Raw genomic sequence first — 22,500 nt, 5'->3', positions numbered from 1 at the left:
GGCACTCTGCCACTTGCCGCGAAGGTGGCAAGCAGGCCTCCTTCGGCGGCATGCCTGCGGAGGGTCCGTTGGTCCTGCGACTTCGGCAGACCTCCGGCAGGCTGCCGCCGAATCCGTGGGACTGGGGACCTCCTGCAGACAAACCGCCGAAGGCAGCCTGCCTGCAGTGCTTGGGGCGGCAAAATACCTAGAGCTGCTTTTGCTGAATGCATCACCCAAATAAATAAAAAAACAAGCCACTGCAATGTATGGAATCTGGTTTCATTAAATATGTGTGGGGATAAACTAATTAAGATTCCGATCTTGCAACTGGTGGCATGGGGATGAACCTCTACACCCAGTGGAACCATTTTTAGTATCAGGGCCAGCTCATCTCTATATACAATAGATTAGGGAAGTCATTGTCAGATGATAAAAACCAAGTCTGGGAAAGTGAAACAGAAGCACTTACTGCATGATAGTCAGGTTGTTAACTTGCACTTAAAGTGTTGTGTTAGCTTTCCTGAGTAGGATGTCCAAGCGGCAGTCGTTAAAATGAAAGCTGGTTTTCTGACTTGATTTTCTCATAAATGGTACTTGACAGCTCACCTAAGCTGTACCATCGTTAAATTCCTCCTTTCTTTCCTCTTAGCCAGTAAGACCTCTTTACTTTGAGGTATAGACATGACTAATAATGTCTGTGCTCCCTCAAAGTACAGCATAAGTGCTGTTTGGTGGCAGTTACAACAAAACTGAAACGGAAAACAAGTTTTCATTTTCAGGTTGTACACCCTGGCCAGGCAGTGCATAATTATTTTTTAAACACAATTCAGCTTTTAACTGAGAGAGAGAAGCAATGTAAAAAACATACAGTATCTTTCTCACCTTTCTGGCATCAAGTTCAATCTGAAAGTGGTGAGGAACAATGACAGTTTTGTGTTCTCTTCACAGTAGCATGGCATTGTGGACCGTTCTCACACTGTTGCTTCCAGGACTGTAACTGGAGGGGCGCAGCTGCCGCACAGGGCGCAAAAATGGGGCAGTACACAGGATCAGGCCCAGTAATGTCAGCCTCCCCACCTGCCCCCAGAATTGGGCCCAGAAGTGTCCAGTTGGAGGCTAGGGCTCTTAGGCCCCCCCATCCCCACAGGATTACGGACCCAGTGACCCTGGCTAGAGCAGGATTCCCGGCACTAGGACCCTGGCAGGGCAGCAGGCAGGCAGGGCACTGAGTGCTGGCTTGGCTCCTACTGCTCATTTCTCAGTAACATCTGCTGAAGCTGCTGCCCTTGCTGGGGATTAAAAAGGTTAAAGGAGGCAAATCAGGGGGAGGGAGGTGATGGGCAGGTCTGAGCAGGGAGTGGAAATTGACTGTGTTGGGGGTGTGTGTGTTGACAGCTGGAGGCAGAGGCAAGAGAGGGGGCGAGGAGCAAAGTTGGCCAGGGAGGAGCTGCCAGTTGGTGACGGGGCAAAACCCTGGAAAAGGGAGGGGCAGGAGGGTAACACTAGGGTAATAGTTACCCCAATAGGATGAGCCATCTGTCCTGTTTGCTAAAATAGGGGGTGGAGAGTAGAGGTACTTCCATGTTTAGGAGGAGGTGTTCAGACATGTCCTGGGCTGCTTGTGATTTACAGCTAGAGGAAGCAACAGTAGAAACAAAGGCTGTGTCTACACTTCAGACCTTACAGTGGCACAGCTGTACCGCTGCAGCTATACCACTGTAAGGTCTCCCGTGTAGTTGCTTTGTTCTGGTGGGAGGTCTCCTTGTCAGCATAATTAAGCCATCCCCAACAAGAGGGTGGGAGAGTGTTGCCTGCTAACATAGCACTGGCCATACTGGTGTTTTTGTCGGTGGAACTTAAGTCAGTCAGAGTGTTGCCCTGGATTTAAGGGATGTGTGTAGCTCAAAATGTAATTGAGTTAATTGTAACCATATTTATATGCATTTGGCCACCGTAAATTAATAAAATAAAACACCACATAATTAAGGTTTAATTTAGAGACAGGCTTTTAAAAGCAAGGCTATATTTAGCTGGCAGTTTCTGCTAATCAGAATGGGAGGAGGGGACAAACAAGCAAACAGTTGAAACTAAAAACCTTGGTGGTTAAAACTCCTTGAGTCCAGACGTTTTTAATAGTAAAAGTTTATTAAAAATTAAAAAAATAATAATGCAGTAAAGTTTATTATGACCCATGTGTTTTATAAAAGTTAGTTATAAAAAATTATCTAATAAAATGTACTTTAAAACAGTCCTCTGAAGCCATTTTAAAAGATGTTTTTCCTGACACCATTTCTCCCCTGTAAGTGAGCAGCTGGCCACTGTGAACCTGCTGTTAATTACTCAATACCATTCCAGATATTTGGTAATTATCTGGGATGTTTTAAACCTATTTGTTTGTTTGTGCTTAAAAATCTAATAAACTGCAGTTTTAAATAGAGCACTCTTAGTTGCATGGATCTTATCAGACAGAATTGCTGAGTTCCTGTTAACACCGCCTAAAGTAAAATAGTTAAGTTGCCCCTGTTGGGGATTCTGAAAACCCTGGGTAGCAAGGTTTTTTTTTCCACACCTCTGACTGACAGAAGTTTTACCAACAAAAGTGCAGGTGTAGACATAGCCAAAGAAAGTAAACATTGCAAAAGTAAAACATCCTTTTTTAGTCAACACTCAGTAGGAGTAAAAAACACACTGTGCTCCCGCCTCATTCTGTGTTTTCCTGTTACTGTGACCTACCCTTACTTCTTGCTGCTGCAGCCTAATTTAGTCATTGTTACAGAGAAAAGAATAAGGAGCCTCCCTCTGAATCATTGTTATAATCCACCATTAGCCGGTCAGCAAGGTGTATTGGCACATCAGGGAATTGACACCTTCAGGGCAGACTGGCCCACAGTGGTGAATGCATCTTGGCTTTTCTTTTAAAAGGCCTCTAATTTTGGGCTAGGGACAATTTTCAGCTGTGCCTAGGTAGATAAAAAATACAGGGCATTTATTGTACAGGTGAAGAGACCAATAGGGAAATCTGCACTGAGTGCAGATCTGGACTGGGGCTGCTGGTAAGATATGCACTGGTGAAGAAGCATGTCCGCTGTGACCTGTGCTTGTAGTACTCTGGGCTGTAACCTAGCCAGTCTGTTCCTGAAACCCTTCTGTACGAGACCGGGGCCATCACCTCAGTGATATGTCCATCTAGCCACTATAACCATGCCATTAACATTGTCTCACACTGAAGCACAGCATAATCTGATTTCACAGTTACTGCCATATACTTTCTTCTGTCTCCACATTTAGGCATGGGGAGGATACTGTAGGGATGTGGGACTGTGTGAAAATGAATGCGGCACCTGAAAAAATCGTATGGTAGCTTTTATTGTCTACATACTGTACTGATACACAAAAATAAATGCATTATCATTACTCTATAATATCCTAACTCATATCACCTAAAAAATAAACCCTGTGCAAATATGCTTGCTCACCCAGGGTGTTAAAATGCCTAGTTACAGCTCTGCTTGCTTCAGTTTTGATTTTGAGATCACCATCTCTTCTTACAACTTGTTGTCTAAGTGGAGGTTCTGCTGCACTACCCCTTTAGAGCTATATTTGGTAGGAATAATGCATATATCAGTCTGTCCATTACAAACTACATCAGTTTGTGAATCTGGATTATTACTTTTTCAAGTATTAAGAAATGGAAAAATACAACTTACACAAATTGAGCAATAAAAATGCATATCTCCACATAAATAGTACATACAAATTTTAGAAACCTCATTTTGGCTACACAAAAGGGGGGTAAAAAGTGATATGTGGTTGGTCCTAGAATTTTTCGATAAGTCACCTTCAGTTTTTCCTCATTACCAGTTTACACCAACAATAAATCTAGTTGGCTATCACAAAGTAAAATTATGGTATATTTCTAAATCTGATGTTCACATAATCTTTAGTGTAAAATGATATGGTACCATTACTTTCTCTTGTTTCTTCCTAGCCCTCTACGCTCTCTTCAGATTCAGACCAAATTAACTGAGGGCTTATCAACACTTAAAATGCTATAGCGGTACAGCTGCACTGATGCAGGTGTGCCGCTGTAGCTTCAGTGAAGACACTACTTATGCCGACAGGAGGACTTCTCCTGTCAAGGTAGGTACTCCACCTCCCTGAGAGGCGGTAGCTATGTAGATGAGATAAGCCTTCCCATCAACATAGCACTGTCTACACCGGGAGTTAGGTTGGTATAACTTCGTCGATCAGGGGTGTGGATTTTCTACTCCCCTGAGCTACATAGTTATATTGACATAGGTTGCTAGTGTAGACAAGTCTGAGTAGAGTATGTTCTGTGGGTTATTTTTGATTATGGCACTGGCTTTTTATTCCATAGCTAGCAATAATCGGAAATCAGTATAGGAATTTGACCATATTCAATTTTTTATGTGGCCATTGGAGTGGAGGTTGTTCTTCTAGATATCATTCGTGCTACGAGTTTGGTGTAGTCTTGTTGAGTTGGCTACACATCATATGCACTTGTGTTCTCTGTGATTGGTGCATATTTCAACTCAGGAACCATGAATAATGTTACTGTGTTCATTTGTTACAGAAATATTAATCAAAATCAGTACAGTATAAAATAAAAACTAACTGCAGTACCAACATGAAAATTGGAGTAGCATTTTAATGGTGTACGAGCATTCAACTGCAGTTACTCTCCAGCCAGTTTTCTTTCCCTTTTTAGGGAAAGGCTTGAAAATTGCTGCTGGAGGTGATGTTATTGGAGTCATATTAGGAGAAGAATGATTAGACTAATGCTGGCCAGGAAATTGCTTTGAGAAAGTGCTTTATTTTATTGCTTCTAGCCTTTCAGTGTACACCTTAAACAGTTGTACTGTGTTTCTAAAATTACTTTTTGAAATGCTTCGGGATTTCAAAGACAAACTCTGTTGTCTAAAATTCTTTGGCAGTACTTTCATGTGGATGACTGATTGGGTTATGCCCTTTTCAACAAGTGTTCCAGCTCTCCAGGACTAAAAGCATTTGTTGATACTTCTATGTGTTTTCTTTTTGCAGAGACTGTCCTAATTTAGAGAAGCATACGTCCTTTTATGGTTTTACAAATATCTTTTTTATTCTCCCTTTCATTTTCATTACATAAATTTGTAGTAGACTTTTTGCTCCCCAAATAAATAGTTTTAGAAACTGCTGAAGACCCTTTATTTCATTGTAATAAAATATATTTTAAAAGTATACTGCCCTTAGCTATGAAGACATACCATGTTAAGTAATTCTAGCCAAGTGTCTGTAACTTTTATTAAAATAGCTTTAATAAGATAATACCTAAAGGAAACATTGTCCTAACAGCAGTAAAAAAAGGAGAGGGGAGCAACAGAATCTTAGAACTGCCATACCAGGCACAAACAAACAACATCATATCTGAGTGTCCCTGTCTTTCTTTTGCCAGGGGGCTGAAGGACAATTTGCTATCAAACTTAGATATAAATTTGTAGTCATTGCTACCTACCCAAGCCATACGAAAGAAAAAGAGGAATACCTGAACAACTCAGCTAATGCAGTTGTGTGAAAAAATTCAAAACTTCAAATACAAAGAAAAAAGATACCTAGGTATTACTTTGAACAGTAACCAAACAGATGGGGAAAGATACGGGAGTCCCTGCAGGCAGTGGTGGGTGAAGTAGGGAAAGGGCCTGTTTCAGCCCATTGCAGGTCTGCATTTTCAGCTGCCTGCTGGCCAATCCAGTTACCTGGTAGAAGTATTGGGTCTGGCTACAAATTGGCCTCCTTATTGGAGGCAAAAGACTAGCAAGCAAGGTGATGCTGCCTGAGGATAGGACCAGTCGTCAGGTCCCAACTCTGCACTCTGGCATCAGCTTAAATGGTTTTGCATTCTGTCGTCATTTTGTGTACAACTGATTGCACTGTTAGTGATACAGAAACTTTCAAGGGTTTTTTCTATTAATATGGTTTTCCTCCTCCTTTTCTGTTAGCAAAGATGAACCTTACTTCTGCTATTCTAAGGATTGATAATGGTTACCAGATTTGCTGTATATGCTGATAAAGCATTATTATTGATGGGTAGTTTTTCCATCTATGCTTTATACATCTCTGGTAAAAAGAATTGTAGAACAGATGGGACTAGCTATTTTGTGTTTGAAGCTAGAGAAGAGTATGCTGTACCCGAATGTGGTTTGTTTGCCATTGGGAAAAGGGACTTTGTTAGACTCATGTGAGACAGAAAACTTTTTTCCTTTGTTAGACATTTTATAAAAGTTTTGAAGGTTTAAATGGTTGGTGCATAATAATGAAAGTTCAGGGCATAGGTAGGTCTTTATTTATTTATTGTTAGACAAGAAAGAGCCTGAATTACTGTTAAACTGTGAAAGTGTAAGATGTGAATTATCTATATCACCAAGTCCATAAGGGCCTCTGAAATGCTTTTACCTTTCTCCATCTTGCATGTGAAAGTGTGTTTGTGCACTTCCTATGCTGAGCTACAAGGCCCATGCTGAGCAGCAGAGCTCCAAAGAAAAGCAAGGAGAGAGGATGGGCTCTGGCACAATTTAAAACTGTGCTGAGACCAGTCCGAAACAGGTCTGTTGTGTTTCTTTGTTTTCAGAAGGTGTCAGAGCATCAACATGAAGTATTCAGATTAAAATGGCTTAATTGAAAGCAGATTTTTTCACCTTTGACCCAGGAATGTAGTCCAAATTTAGTAAAAAGAAAACATAGCAGCATCTCCAAAGTGCTTGTGACATAGTGAAAAAACTGAAGCTTGATGTGCAGTTTGTAATCTTCCCCACCTAGAATTTTTTATTTTGTAGTGTCTAGTGTGGACATGGACATTACTCTCTACATTAAACATTTTAAGTACTTGTTACAGAATGCTAAGTATGAAACCCTGAGTCACAGCAGCTCCAATCAGGCATAGCAGATTGGAGTTGATGAGGCAGACCTGTGCCTAATTTATGGGTGGGGCAGGGCAGAAAGGCTAAATAAGCCATTAACCCAGTGATGGGCAACCTATGGCATGCAGGCCACATGCAGCCTGACAGAGTAATCCGCTGTTGGGCTATGAGACAGTTTGGGTACGTCTACACTAGGGGATTAGTCCGATTTTATATAAACCGGTTTTGTAAAACAGATTGTATAAAGTCGAGTGCACATGGCCACACTAAGCACATTAATTCGGCGGTGTGCGTCCATGGTCCGAGGCTAGCGTCGATTTCCGGAGCGTTGCACTGTGGGTAGCTATTCCATAGCTATCCCATACTTCCCGTAGTCTCCCCTGCTCCTTGGAATTCTGGGTTGAGATCCCAGTGCCTGATGGGGCAAAAATCATTGTCGCGGGTGGCTGTGGGTAAAGGTCGTCATTCATTCCTTCCTCCGGGAAAACAACGGCAGACAATCATTTCGCGCCCTTTTTCCCTAGATTGCCCTGGCAGACGCCATAGCACGGCAACCATGGAGCCCATTCAGCTTTTTTTTTACTGTCACCGTATGTGTACTGAATGCTGCTGACAGAGGCGTTACTGCAGCGCTACACAGCAGCATTTGTTTGCTTTTGCATGATAGCAGAGACGGTTATCAGTCGTTCTGTACCGTCTACTGCCATTGTAAATTGGCAATAAGATGACGGTTATCTGTCGTTCTGTACTGTCTGCTGCTATCATGGGTGCCCCTGGCTGAGGTCGGCTGGGGGCGCAAAGGCAAAAATGAGAATGACTTCCCGAGTCAATCCCTCCTTTATGGTTTCTAAAAATAGTCAGTCCTGCCTAGAATATGGGGCAAGTGTACTAGAGAACCAGTGTATCAGAGAGCACAGCTGCTCCGTGTCAGATCCCGCAGAAATAATGAGCTGCATGCCATTCATGGGGGATGCCCCTGCAACAACCCCACCCGTTGCTTCCCTCCTCCCCCAACCTTCCTGGGCTACCGTGACAGTGTCCTCCCCATTTGTGTCATGAAGTTATAAAGAATGCAGGAATAAGAAACAGTGACTTGTTAGTGAGATTAAATGAGGGGGAGGCAGCCTCCCGCTGCTATGACAGTCCAGGCAGGACGTTAAGCGATGCGGGGGAGAGGAGCCCAGCATCCCGCTGCTATGCTAGTCCAAGCAGTACAGAATCTTTTCTTTACACGTGAAAGGGAGGGGGCTGATGGAGCTCAGCCTCCAGTTGCTATGTGAGGACAGTTACTAGCCGTTCTGTACCATCTACTGGGACTGACCAGGAATCATTCCTATTTTTACCCAGGCGCCCCCGGCCAGCCTCACCTGAGGCCAGCCAGGAGCACTCACGGGCTCATGGTGACGACGGATAGCAGTCATATTGTACCATCTGCCACCGGGGAGGGGAGAAGAGCGGATACTGCTCTTCACTGCTGCAGCATCGCGTCTACCACCAGCATTCAGTAGACATAGGGTGACATTGAAAAAAGTCAAGAAACGATTTCTTTCCCTTTTCTTTCACGTGGTGGGGGGAGGGAGTAAATTGATGAGCTATACCCTGAACCACGCCGGACAATGTGTTTGAACCTACAGGCACTGGGAGCTCAGCCAAGAATGCAAATACTTTTCGGAGACTGCTGTGGACTGTGGGATAGCTGGAGTCCTCAGTACCCCCTCCCTCCCTCCATGAGCATCCATTTGATTCTTTGGCTTTCCGTTACGCTTGTCACGCAGCACTGTGTAGCGTGGAGATTTTTTTCAAATGCTTTGGCATTTCATCTTCTGTAACGGAGCTCTGATAGAACAGATTTGTCTCCCCATACAGCGATCAGATCCAGTATCTCCTGTACGGTCTATGCTGGAGCTCTTTTTGGATTTGGGACTGCATTGCCACCCATGCTGATCAGTAGCTCCATGCTGGGCAAACAGGAAATGTAATTCAAAAGTTCACGGGGCTTTTCCTGTTTACTGGCCACTGCATCCGAGTTCAGATTGCTGTCCAGAGCGGTCACAATGGTGCACTGTCTGATACCGCCCGGAGGCCAATACTGTCGATTTTCTGCTACACTAACCCTAATCCGATATGGTAATACCAATTTTAGCACTACTCCTCTCATTGGGGAGGAGTACAGAAATCGATTTAAAGAGTCCTTCATATCGATATAAAGGGCCTCGTAGTGTGGACGGGTGCGCCGTTAAATCGGTTTAACGCTGCTAAAATTGGTTTAAACGCGTAGTGTAGACCAAGCCTTTGTTTACATTGACCATCCTCAGGCATGGCTGTCCCGCAGCTCCCAGTGGCTGCGGTTCACTGTTCCCAATCAGTGGCAGTGAGGGGGAGAGAGTGATTGCTCTCCCCCTGCTTGTAAAGATGCTAGGTGTGGTGGGACTCAATTATAAATAAACTGCACAGGGTGTTGAACCAGCACCAGGGTCTCTGTGTGGTTTGTCGACTGAGACAGAAGCAGGACCGCGGAGACCCTGTTTCAGTACTGTTTGAAGTGTTGAGGGTGGATGGTGGGAAAATGTCATTAGACAGAATTGTCTCTTAACATATTACTGAAGGTGCAACTTACCAATGGAAGTTATGAAGTGTTAAGTAAAATAAGCGATATTTGCTTTTAAAGAACCATTTCTTAACAATTGATATGTATAAAAATAACTGTACTTCCTATTTGCCCCAGCCTTCTTCAAGTATTCCATAATACTTTGACACGGCTTCTTAGATCACAGAGGTATTCATTTTAAGGTAAATTTTGAGTACTCAATTTGAAAAGAAATCTGAATTATGCAAATATTTAAACTACTGTGAATCTTTCAGGGCATTGAAACCTGATTGTGATTGTGCCTCATCAGTAAAGAAATGTGACTCAGGTGAAGGCTTTTAATATATTGTTTAGGATTAAAAAATTTTAAACAATGTATTGGAAATTTGGTGTGAATCTATACAGAATAAAAAGAAATTAAGTGGCTGTGGCTTCAATGTGAGTGCAAAGTTTAAATGTACATTGGGGCTATGTCATGTCAGTTTCTTCTCTAAGCATAATTTCCTTTTCAAATCAATAGCACATTCAGCATTAAAAATCAGTGGCATGTTACCTATGATAATTAAGTACACAACTTTTTGGTATCTGTGCATTTGTATTAAGATGCTTTTAGATCCAAGGCTAACTATGTACTTCCCAGTTTTCAGTATTAGGCTTTAATCAGCTGTTTCAGAAAGTGTCCCTCCCCCCCTCCTTAAAAAAAAAAAGCATACAAATTCCTTTTTTGAATCTCCAGAGCCATGCATTGAGTGGTGATTGTGGGTACTGTCTATATTGTTCTGTTCAGTTTATCTCTGTGCACAGTTGTGCGAATGCTCTGAAACAGGATGTGCTTTTGCTATGTTGTAAACTTTGTAGATAAGCCTTCTTATACTTTATGCTAAACTATAACAAATCTAATAACTTGTTATAGCTGGGATTTTGTATTTCTAAATTAATACCTAGAGCATACTCTAAGTGCAGGAATAGTGTAGTTGTAAGTTTAAAAATCAAGTTAAATATTTTCTTGTTCCATTTGATGGAAATAAATGGACAAGTTAATTAATTAAAACTCCTAATTATAGGAAGGGCAATTGATAAATGAAATTGAACCCTACTTCTTCAAAATCATAGCAGACCAGCATCCTCCTCCTCCTCTGCAACCACTGCTTCCTCTTCCTCCCCTGCCTGGGGGGCACCGATGACCTGCAACAGCACCCTCTGCACAGTCACTGAAACCCTGATTTCAGCCTAATAAGGTGGGAGGCCCCTGTCATGGGGAGGCAGCTGGAGAGTGAGCCTGCCCTGCACTCACTCTGCAGCGGTGACTCTCATCCTGTGGGGCTGGGTCCAAGGGTTAAGAGAGAGCCTACACCAGGCTGTCTCCCGGCAGCAGTGAGTCCTGTGAGGCTGTGCCCGAGCGTTGAGAGCAAACCCACTCCACACTTACCAGCTTACAATGCCACTCATTCAGATTTGGCTAGGCTGCACTCTTGTCATGATGAAATGGCAGCTGACCAACTCTGTGTGCCAGGTTGCAACATGGAGTGGGGAGCTGGGCCCAGTCCTGTGAGACACAGGAGCTGCCACTGTGGAGTGGGTGCAGAGCAGTCTGGCTCTCCAACACGTCCCTGTCCCTCCTCTCAGTGCCACCCTCACCACTGGGCTGGTGGGGCAACCCACCTAGTGCCTTCCCACATGGACAAACAGAGAAGACACAGTAACCGTGAGTTCTTTCATCTCTGTGACGGACTTGCAGCCCTAATTATAGGAAAACGTAAATTCTATAAATACATGTTAAAGAATGGTTGTGTGTCAATTTCTGGTTCTATTTTTGTTTCTATTCAGTGCTTCAGAATTATCATTTGAATTGTAATTGTTCAAGTTTGGCCACATATGGGTGTGTCTCCTTTTTGTATTAACTTTTTTAAGGAGAAAAAGTGTGTGTCTCATTTCCAAAGCTGGCCTGTTACATAGTAATGTCTTCTGGCAGCACTGTAAATAGTGTTTATCTCAGGAAATGGCTATAGTTAACCTAGGTGAAATAGGTAAAATGCATAAAAGCTCTATAATACAAATACACAAACTGTCTGTTGACACAGTCCCACACATAAACCATTATGATTGACATGCCAGATGTCCTATTTAAATCATTTTGACACACAATGATTTAATTGAAACTGCTCTGAAATATTTTAAGTACGCAAAACAGAGCACTCCCAATTTACACTTTTCAAATAATCAAACACGCACCAAAAAAGAAGCTTACAAGAAGTGGAAAATTGGACATATGACCAGAGAGCTGTATAAAAGTATTGCTCAGACATGCAGGAGTGAAATCAGGAAGGCCAAATCACACTTGGAGTTGTAGCTAGCAGGGGATGTTAAGAGTAACAAGAAGGGTTTCTACAGGTATGTTAGCAACAAGAAGAAAGTCAAGGAAAGTGTGGGCCGCTTATTGAATGGGGGCAGCAACCTAGTAACAGAGGATGTGGAAAAAGCTAATGTACTCATGCTTTTTTCGCCTCTGTCTTCATGAACAAGGTTAGTTCCTAGACTACTGCACTGGGCAGCACAGTATGGGGAGGAAGTGACTAGCCCTCTGTGGAGAAAGAAGTGGTTCAGGACTATTTAGAAAAGCTGGATGAGCACAAATCAGCATGGATTCACCCAGGGCAAGTCATGCCTGACTAACCTAATTGCCTTCTATGATTAGATAACTGGCTCTATAGGTGAGGGGAAATCAGTGGACGTGTTATTCCTTGACTTTAGCAAAGCTTTTGATATGGTCTCCCCAGTATTCTTGCCAGCAAGTTAAAGAAGTATGGGCTGGATGAATAGACTATAAGGTGGGTAGAAAGCTGGCTAGATCATTGGGCTCAACGAGTAATGATCAGTGGCTCCAAGTCTAGTTGGCAGCCAGTGTCAAGTGGAGTGCCCCAAGGGTGGGTCCTGGGGCCGGTTTTGTTCAATATCTTCATTAGTGATCTGGAGGATAGCGTGGATTGCACTCTCAGCAAGTTTGCAGATGACACTAAACTGGGAGGAGTGGTAGAAACGTTGGAGGGTAGGGACAGGATACAGAGGGACCTAGACAAATTAGAGGATTGGGCCAAAAGAAATCTAATGAGGTTCAGCAAGGACAAGTGCAGAGTCCTGCACTTAGTACAGAAGACTCCCATGCACTGCTACAGACTAGGGACTGAGTGGCTAGGCAGCAGTTTTCCAGAAAAGGACCTAGAGATTACAGTGGACAAGAAGCTGGATATGAGTCAACAGTGTGCCCTTGTTGCCAAGAAGGCTAATGGCGTTTTGGGCTGTAGAAGTAGGGGTACTGCCAGCAGATCAAGGGACAGGATCATTCCCCTCTATTTGGCATTGGTGAGGCCTCATCTGGAGTACCGTGTCCAGTTTTGGGCCCCACACTGCAAGAAGGATGTGGAAAAATTGGAAAGAGTGCAGTGGAGGGCAACAAAAATGATTAGGAGGCTGGAGCATGTGATTTATGAGGAGAGGCTGAGGGACTGGGATTATTTAATCTGCAGACAAGAAGAATGAGGGGGCATTTGATAGCTGCTTTCAACTACCTGAAGGGGGATTCCAAAGAGGATAGATCTAGACTGTTCTCAGTGGTACCAGATGATAGAACAGGGAGTAATGGTGTCAAGTTGCAGTGGGGGAGGTTTAGGTTGGATATTAGGGAAAAAAGTTTTTCACTAGGAGTGTGGTGAACCACTGGAAAGGGTTACCTAGGGAGGTGGTGGAATCTCCTTCCTTAGAGGTTTTTAAGGTCAGGCTTGACAAAACCCTGTCTGGCATGATTTAGTTAGTGTTGGTCTTGCTTTGAGCAGGAGGTAGAACTAGATGACCTCCTGAGGTCCCTTCCAACCCTGATATTCTATGATTCTGTGCATTCTTTAGCTCTCACGGTATATTTTAAATACAACATCACCATAACAACTCCAGTCAACATGTGTTTCTGGAAAATAGATCCTGTCAAACTAACTTGAAGCCTGTTTTTTACAAGATTACAACACTGGTTGATAAAGGCAATAGTGTTACTATATTATACTTAGACATCTCTAAGGGATCTTACTTGGTACCACATGACTTTTTAATTTTAAACTACAACCATACAGATTAACATGGCACACATTAAATGGATTAAAAGATGGCTAACTGTCAGGTCATGAAATGTAATTGTAAGCAGGGACTTATCATCAAACAAATGTGTTTGTAGTGGGTTCATGCAGGAATTGGTTCTTGTCTCTATCCTATTTAACATTTTTATCAGTGACCTAGAAGAATACAGAAAACTACCATTGATAAAGTTTGCAGATGACACAAAAACTATGGGCGTGGTAAATAATGAAGAGGACAGGTTGCTGATTCAAAGTGGTTTGGATCAGTGGTTCTCAAGCTAGGGCCACCGCTTGTTCTGGGAAAGCCCCTGGCGGGCCGGGCCTGTTTTTTTTACCTGCCGCATCTGCAGGTTCAGCCGATCGTGGCTCCCACTGGCCATGGTTCGCCGCTCTAGGCCAATGGGGGCTGCAGGTAGTGAAGCAGGTCAAAGGACGTGCTAGCCACCCTTCCTGCAGCCCCCATTGGCCTGGAGCAGTGAACCGCGGCCAGTGGGAGCCGTGATTGGCCAAGCCTGTGGACGCGATAGGTAAACAAACCGCCTCGGCTTGCCAGGGGCTTTCCCGGAACAAGTGACAGCCCTAGTTTGAGAACCACTGGTCTGGATCACTTGGAGAACTTTGTTTAAGCAACCAATGTGCCTTTTGATACAGCCACATGTAAAGAAACACATGTAAGAACAAACAGTGCAGACCATGCTCACAAGATGGGGGACTCTCTCCCAGGAAGTAGTGAGTCCAATACAGATTCCAATGGTGGAAAATATGCTGAACATGTGTGTGATGCTGTGACCAAAAGACCTAAATCAGTCCATAGATGTATTAGCTGAGGAATCTCAAGTAGGGGTAGGACAGTTATATCACCTCTGCATTTGGCATTGTTGCAACCACTGCTGTAATACTTTGTCTAGTTCTGGGGTCCTCAGTTCAAGAAGGATGTTGATAAATTGGAGAGGGTTCAGCAAAGAGCCCTGAGAATGATTAAATGATTGGAAAACATGCCTTGTAGTGATAAGACCCAGGAGCACCATCTAGTCAATTTAACAAAGAGATAGTTGTAGTGACTTGTTCACAGTTTATAAGTACCTGCATGGTGACAAAAAGTTGATAATTGGTTCCTCAGTCTAGCAGACAAAGGTATAACAAGATCTAATGGCTGGAAGTTGAAACTAGACAAATTCAGGCTGGAAAAAGTTGCAGTTTTTTAACAGTGATAGTAATTAACCTTGGAACAACTTAACAATTTTTAAATCAAGATTGTATATTTTTCTAAAATACATGATCTGGTTCAAACAGGAATTAAAACAGGGAATTTCTATGGCCCGTTTTATACAGGTCAAGTTAGATCAGTGGTGGCCAACCTGCGGCTCTTCAGAGTAATCTGCTGGTGGGCTGTGAGACAGTTTGTTTACACTGACTGTCTATGTCTTCTTCTAAATTATGTTTGGTAAAAATCTGACTTTAAAATAAAGTTTTTGGACTATGTTTCTTTTTCTTTCTTTCTTTGGTCCCCAGCTGTCTCCACTCTCATTTCATTTTGTCTCTCTAGCTTTCTCCTTCCTTTGATCTCAGAATATTCCTAAAATATTTATATTGTCCATCAGACTCTTTGGAACACCATGGCATAATTTATTGCATATTCACAGCAGCAGATATCTGCAGCAGACTTTTCGAGAGATCTTATTAAAATTGACTATGCAGGAGGTGCTACTGAGAAAGCACTTCTGTTCAGGATCTCAGCAATAGTATAATTCTTACAGAGTTCCAAATGAAGTTGTCCTGCTGGTGTTAACTGATATTTTTATAACATACAAGACGTCAAGATGCATTCCATGAAATAATACATATACCAATTTTTGTCATCCCTAGATGAAAAAAATCTGTGCATGCAAAAGTGTCCCAGTGAGTTTCTAAATGCTTCATTCTTTGCATATCTGTATGATGTCTGTACAGTTCTTTACTAACAGCCCTCAATATAAGGCCTACCTGCTTCTCAGAAGTAAGCATTATTAGCGGTTTATGTCTGGAAGAATTGAGACAGAGAGAGGCTGAGGATGTGTCTACGCTACAGAGGAACAGCTATTGGTTATGCAGGGACGCCACTCTAGTGCTGCAGTGTAAATGCTTCCTACAGTGAAGGAAAGGATCTTTCTGTTGATGTAGTTAATCCACCTCTCTGAGAAGTGGTAGCTAGGTTGACAGAAGAATTCATCCATCAACCTAGTTGCATCTATACTGTGGTTAGGTCAACCTAACTGCGGTGTTTAGGGTGCCAGATTTTTCACAGCTCTGCGATGTAGCAAGGTCAATATAATTTTTAACTTAAACCAAGTCACTGGACTTCTCAGTGCAGATGGTCCAATATGTAATAGGACTTAATTTAATCAATTTCAGTTAAATTCAGTATTTCAGTTGGATTCAGTGGGCTTCAGGCCAGGACCATAGTTCATTTGATCACGTTGCTTGTTCCTGGATGAATAAACTGGTGCCCTCGGATGTACCAAGGTTAATCCTGCTCATGACTGCATAAGTTTTTATAACTTCAAGACATGACCATCATTCTCATTATATGCTTTATTAATCTGATAAATGTATTAGCTACCAAAAGTTGTAGACCTATAATCCAGAAGATTTCTGTGCTGAAACATAGTGTTCACAGTTGCGGTGGTAGATCTTTCTTTCTGGATTAGCATGAGAAAATATTGGCAGCGACAGCATTTTAAAATATAGCAGTGTCATTTTGTGACACAGTTCTCTTGTATTCTTTACAACAGGGATCGGCAACCTTTGGCCCACGGCCCATCAGGGAAATCTGCTGGTGGGCCAGGATGGTTTGTTTTCCTGCAGCGTCCTCAGGTTTGGCTAATCGTAGCTCCCACTGGCTGCGGTTTGCCGTTCCAGACCAATGGGGGCTGTGGGAAGCGGCCCTGCATATCCCTCGTCCCATGTCGCTTCCCGAAGCCCCCATTTGCCTGGAACGGCAAACCGCGGCCAGTGGGAATTGCGATCGGCCAAACCTGCGGACACTGCAGGTAAACAAACCTGCCTGGCCCACCAGCAGGTTTTCCTGATGGGCCGTGAGCCAAAGATTGCCAATCCCTGCTTTACAATATAGTAGTTACTTTAGTTTTATTTGATAATGTAGTTTTCTCAAGATATGTTAGCCTGAAATTCCAAGGTAAGGTTCCATTTTGCAAAAATCCTCAAATAATCAAAATTATGCTAATGCACAATTTAAATCAATCCAAACCAGAACTACTATGCTCCCACAATGGCACTCAAAACCAAGAAAAATTCAAACATGACCTTTGCCTTTCTTCCCACCGATTCGTTTAATTAAAGGCTTCAAAATTAATACTTTATTCTTAAACATAGTGAAACTTTGTGATAAAGTTTTTGCAGATGTGTGTTGCCTGCTCTCAGGGTGCTCCAAGGGGGTCAAAGATAAGGTAGTTTGGATGATCATACTCTACATATGCATAATTTAAAATATGTTTGATTTTTGTAAAGTAGAACCTTAACTTACAATTTACAAACATTTTACATACGTTCTTAACGTTTGACAGTGGAGAGCGCAGGGAGAATTAAGAAATCCAGAAACTTAATTTGTAAATGCTGTAAATGATAGATTCATTGTGGTTTTTTCCTTGAGTATTTCCTTAGATTTAAAGAAAAAATGTTAAAGAATTGCTCAGTAGTAGAAGTACCTGTAAACCTTGGAAGCCAGTCATAGATCCAAGCCCTGTTGGAATGTAAGCTGGACTAGACAGCCTCCCATTTCCATGAGTGGCTACCTCCTCCTTATTCTCCATGTTGGCTTTTTATCCTATATACAGTGTTTCCTCTCCTATGGCCCCAATGTAGCTTTCTATTGGCTACTCCCTACTTTGCCACTCATGAGTAATTCTGCTATCACAAACTCATTCTAATAATAATTATACCATATCATTATGTATTTTACTTATATACATATTTAGGTATTTTCACAACAGCACCTTTAACGATCTTTGTAATTCCTACATGCACTCCCTCAAACCTGTGAAAACTCCTTCTTAACATTGTCTCTCAGAGAAGTGAAATTTGATGTTGCTGGGTGCACCTGTTTTAAAGAAAAGACTCAAAAGGGAGTTGGGAGAATCTTTGAAAAGTGAACGAAAGGAATTTTTGGAAATACCCATATCTCTGAATTTCCTTGTTTGATTTGCTTAAAAAAAAAAAAGTTACCCTGTAATAAGATGTGATGGAGACTGTTTTGGTTTTGTTATTGTTATTAATATTGTCTTATAAGTCCAATTCTCTGATTTATCAAGGGGTAGCCGTGTTAGTCTGGATCTGTAAAAGCGTCATGCATTCGATGAAGTGGGTGTTCACCCACGAAAGCTCATGCTCCAGTACGTTTGTTAGTCTATAAGGTGCCACAGAACTCTCTGCCAATTCTGTGAATGAAACTCTCATTTCACTCTTAACTACTGCTCCTTAATAACAAGAAAATGTTTTTCGTGGTTATCTCTTTTTGTAGCCACATGGTTTTTCTTAAAGTGTTCTTTAAATTAAAAGGCATTTTGAAGTGTGACAGAAATCCTGTAATTAATGTTTGAGCATGATCCTGCAGCCCTTACTTGGGGAAGTCCATTTGTAATAATTTATACCAAAAAATTAAGGTTGGTTGTTAGTAACTGACTGAATATAATTGTGGTGCACAGATTATAAAGGCATATTACAAGACTGCATGGCTCATGAGTAAGGAGAGGCATGGAGCTGTGCTGCTTCAGGAGGAGCCCTGGCAAAGAATTCTCCCAGTAGGGAGTAGGGGGGAAGTAACTTTTTGTAGCCCTTTACCTGGTGCTGCCCCTTGCACCATTTCATCTCAGTTGGGGGTAGTGGGAGAGGGAATGGAACCAAGGGTCCACCTACTCCCCACTCCTCTCTGCCTTCATACTCTTGGGTTGCGGAAGGAAAGAGAGGGGAAGGGGTAGTATTGAGCAGGCACACCTTGCTCTCTCTGCTCTCCACCCCCCATGCCTGGTCTTATGATGTGGGAACCAAAGAGGCTGGGCGCACAGAGTGGGTGAAGGTCTCTTAGGGCTTGTCTACACAGGAAAATTTCCTTGTGGCTATGTTAGGACCGTCACAATCTAGCCCTGGAGTAGGAAGCTTGTTGTACCCATTATCATCTTCAACAATTAGTCAGCTTCCCCTGTGTTTGGGTTGGTCTTTCACATAGCAAAGGAGAGAGGAAAATTATATATAAAATTAAAATATGATTTTAAAACCAGAACAACTGGCAGGCAACTCAAAAGCAGATGTACTTTTAAGTCATTTCTTGAACTTGACTGGATTTTCTAAGTACAGCTTTGCATTCATTTGGTGTCCATCTCTTAAATACTGTAGTTTTCATTTAAAATGTTTTGTTTTGTTTTTGTGAAGTTAAATGTCTTTTTATTTGTTTCCAGGAAATGGCTCTTGAAGTTAAATGAGACTGGATAAAATACATACATGAAGCAAAGGCTGCTCTACATGTGTTAAGGCTAAAATACCAGAAAGAGTTTTTGATGAGCCAGACTTGGTAGCTTGTCATAATGAAGAAAATTAGTCTCAAAACAATTCGCAAATCCTTTAACTTAAATAAAAGCAAAGAAGAAAGTGACTTTGTAGTGGTTCAGCAGCCATCATTAAGTGAATTTGGAAAAGATGACTCCTTGTTTGGCAGCTGCTATGGTAAAGATTTGGCTAGCTGTGAAGTTAACAGTGAAGATGAAAAAGGTGGCAAAAATAGATCAAAAAGTGAAAGCTTAATGGGTACTTTAAAAAGAAGGCTTTCAGCAAAACAAAAGCAGAAAGGGAAAGGCAGCACGCCATCTGTAAGCTCTGCTGATGACGATACCTTTTCTTCCTCATCTGCTCCAATAACCTTTAAAGATGTGAGAGCTCAAAGACCTCTAAGATCCACATCCCTCCGTAACCACCATTATAGTCCAACACCATGGCCCCTTCGATCGACAAACTCAGAAGAGACATGTATCAAAATGGAAGTGAAAGTCAAGGCCTTGGTCCACTCCTCTAACCCAAGCCCAGCACTGAATGGTGTTCGAAAGGACTTCCATGACTTGCAGTCAGATAGTGTGTTTCAAGAACAAAACAATACATTAAGAAGTGCAGAATCCCAGAATGGGGACCTACATCTTCATATTGATGAACATGTGCCTGTAGTTATTGGACTAATGCCTCAGGACTACATTCAGTATACTGTGCCTTTAGATGAGGGAATGTATCCTTTGGAAGGATCACGTAGTTACTGTCTAGATAGTTCCTCACCCATGGAAGTTTCAACTGTTTCTTCTCAAGTGGGCGGAAATGCTTTTCATGAAGATGAGGGTCAGGTGGATCAAGATGTAGTTGTTGCTCCAGATATATTTGTGGACCAGGCAGTGAATGGTTTGTTGATTGGTACCACAGGAGTCATGTTGCAAAGCCCAAGAGTTAATCACAGTGATGTCCCTCCACTCTCACCATTGCTACCTCCGATTCAGAATAATCAAATCCAAAGGAACTTTAATGGACTGAATGGCACAGATGCCCATGTTGCTGAAAGTATGCGCTGCCATTTGAATTTTGATCCTAACTCTGCCCCAGGAGTTGGAAGAGTTTATGACTCTGTACAAAATAGTGGTCCTATGGTTGTGACGAGCCTCACAGAGGAACTGAAAAAACTTGCAAAACAAGGATGGTACTGGGGCCCTATCACACGTTGGGAGGCAGAGGGAAAACTGGCAAATGTGCCTGATGGTTCATTTCTTGTTCGAGATAGCTCTGATGACCGTTATCTTTTAAGCCTGAGTTTTCGCTCCCATGGTAAAACCCTTCATACTAGAATTGAACATTCAAATGGTAGGTTTAGCTTTTATGAACAACCAGATGTGGAGGGACATACTTCTATTGTTGATCTAATTGAACATTCAATCAGGGACTCTGAAAATGGAGCTTTTTGCTATTCAAGGTCTCGATTGCCTGGATCTGCAACTTACCCAGTGAGATTGACAAACCCAGTATCTCGGTTTATGCAGGTGCGTTCCTTACAGTACCTGTGTCGTTTTGTTATACGTCAGTATACCAGAATAGACCTGATCCAGAAACTGCCTTTGCCAAACAAAATGAAGGATTATTTACAAGAAAAGCACTACTGAAAGCTTATGGGAATCTTGCATCTTGCACTTTGGGAACAAAAAAAAAGATTGAAATACAGTTTACAAATTTTCATTGCTATCAAAATCTTTTGCTGCCATAACAATGTTTCATTTTTGTGTGTAAAGAAGGGTAATGCATCTTTTTTGTTTGTTTATGTTTGGTGTTTTTTGTTTGTTTGAGGGGGCTTTTTTTTTTTTAAAGAATGATTACAAGGTTTTTAGAAGTGTGAAATAGCTATCTTTCATCAATGTGCAGAAAATAATCACAATGTGAATGATCAAATTCTCCTTAATTTCCCCAAGTGCTGCTATCCACTGTGATTTTTATGCATTGAGTGCATTTCATGTGTATTCAACCATAAGTAAAAGTGAAATGAAACTTGTAGAATGGAATTTTTGTCTTCTTAAAATTGCCTATTTTATAAAGATAATTGTGGACAAAACATACAGGTAGATAAATTACAGAATTTAGATATACAGTGAAAATGATTTCCCAGCATCCTAAATGAACATCTCCATAGAACTGCCCTAATTTAAAACTACTTAATCGATGTAGCTGTGTGATGGAATATAGTTATGCAGCATATCTTTGGAAACCTCCTTTCTCCTAAATGATTTTATAGTTTGTATGCGCTATTTTGCCTTTGAGAAATTGGGTTTTCTTTTTCTTGGAATTTCCTTATAATTTTTTCTTCTCCGTTTAAAAACAGCCTTGAAAAACAGTATAGAGCATCAATATGGAAATTGTAGCATTTAAAATGATGTTAAACATGGATTACTAATGACATTGTTGAAAAAAAAATCTACAAATCTCCCTAATTGTAGGAATTATCAATTAAAGTGATAATGTGACAAGACTTCTGAAAACAATTTCTACACTACAGTTGGTTGTCCCCGCCCCACCCTTTCCCTCTTGCATTTTGATATTTAGTATTTGATTCTGGGATTTTTGGGGGGGTTTGGGGAGGGCTTAAACAAATTATACCTAAGGCTGCATTTTTTTAACCTTTGTATATTTGAAATTAGTGACAGAAGGGGTTTTGGTTTAATACAGTGGCCACAGAAAAGGGCTTTGTTACTAACAGTCTCAGGCACTGTTATGAAAATTGACTGTTTTGACATAAAAGTATCATATCAATTTAGTAAATATTTCTGACATCTGACAAGGATAGTGGCATTTAAAAAGTTTTAAGGGGAGCCTGACTTTCTACAAGAGATTTCTGAATTGGGAGACTGGGCCCTAGATTGCAAAGTTTTCCTTGTGCAATATTCATCATATTGGTGTTTCCCTTTATAGCTATTTTACATTTGTGCTTTCAATTTTAAAGGTGACCATGACTAAATTTATTTTTTAGTTTTGTTTTTAAATCAATGTTATATTTTTTAGCATGTCACCTTCTCTGTCAGCAGTTGGTAGAAGTTGCTACTTAGTAAAGATCAACATAGAAAGAGGCTGGGATAAATCCTTTTTGGATCATTTTCTTTTGGTTATTTTATCTAGCTTTTTTTCCCCCTGAAATGAGTTTGTAGCATTGAATACACTATTGCTGCAAAGTGCTGCAGTAGCACTACATCTTGGGATGCCTGAATTGATATGCTAAATTTATATATTTTTTTTAATTTATTTTTTGGACCACAGTATTTAAAAAAAAAAAAATCAAAGGCAGATAAAGCCTGTCTGTTCTGAGGGATAGAGGATGATGATTTCTTCTTTT

The 22,500-nt window shown here is 41.5% G+C and overlaps 1 protein-coding gene across 8 annotated transcripts in view; it reads left to right on the top strand.

Annotated features, from left to right (window-relative positions):
- The window catches only part of SOCS6 (suppressor of cytokine signaling 6), a 42,859-nt gene extending 21,691 nt beyond the window's left edge, over positions 1 to 21,168 (top strand). For 7 of the 8 annotated variants that reach the window (XM_030552659.1, XM_030552662.1, XM_030552657.1 and 4 more), the window contains one exon: positions 19,055 to 21,168. In XM_030552659.1, the coding sequence (XP_030408519.1) occupies positions 19,181 to 20,785 (1,605 nt within the window). In that variant the 5' untranslated portion in view covers positions 19,055 to 19,180 and the 3' untranslated portion in view covers positions 20,786 to 21,168. Of the gene's footprint in view, positions 1 to 4,099; positions 4,123 to 19,054 lie in introns of those variants that run through there. The other variant, XM_030552663.1, reaches the window with a different exon arrangement.
- Positions 21,169 to 22,500: the final 1,332 nt, after the last annotated feature.

This window comes from Gopherus evgoodei, chromosome 2 (assembly GCF_007399415.2).
Source record: "Gopherus evgoodei ecotype Sinaloan lineage chromosome 2, rGopEvg1_v1.p, whole genome shotgun sequence".
In the NCBI taxonomy this organism is placed as follows: domain Eukaryota; kingdom Metazoa; phylum Chordata; order Testudines; family Testudinidae; genus Gopherus; species Gopherus evgoodei.
Note: the sequence above shows the minus strand (reverse complement) of the source record. Positions and strands in the feature narration are given on the sequence as shown.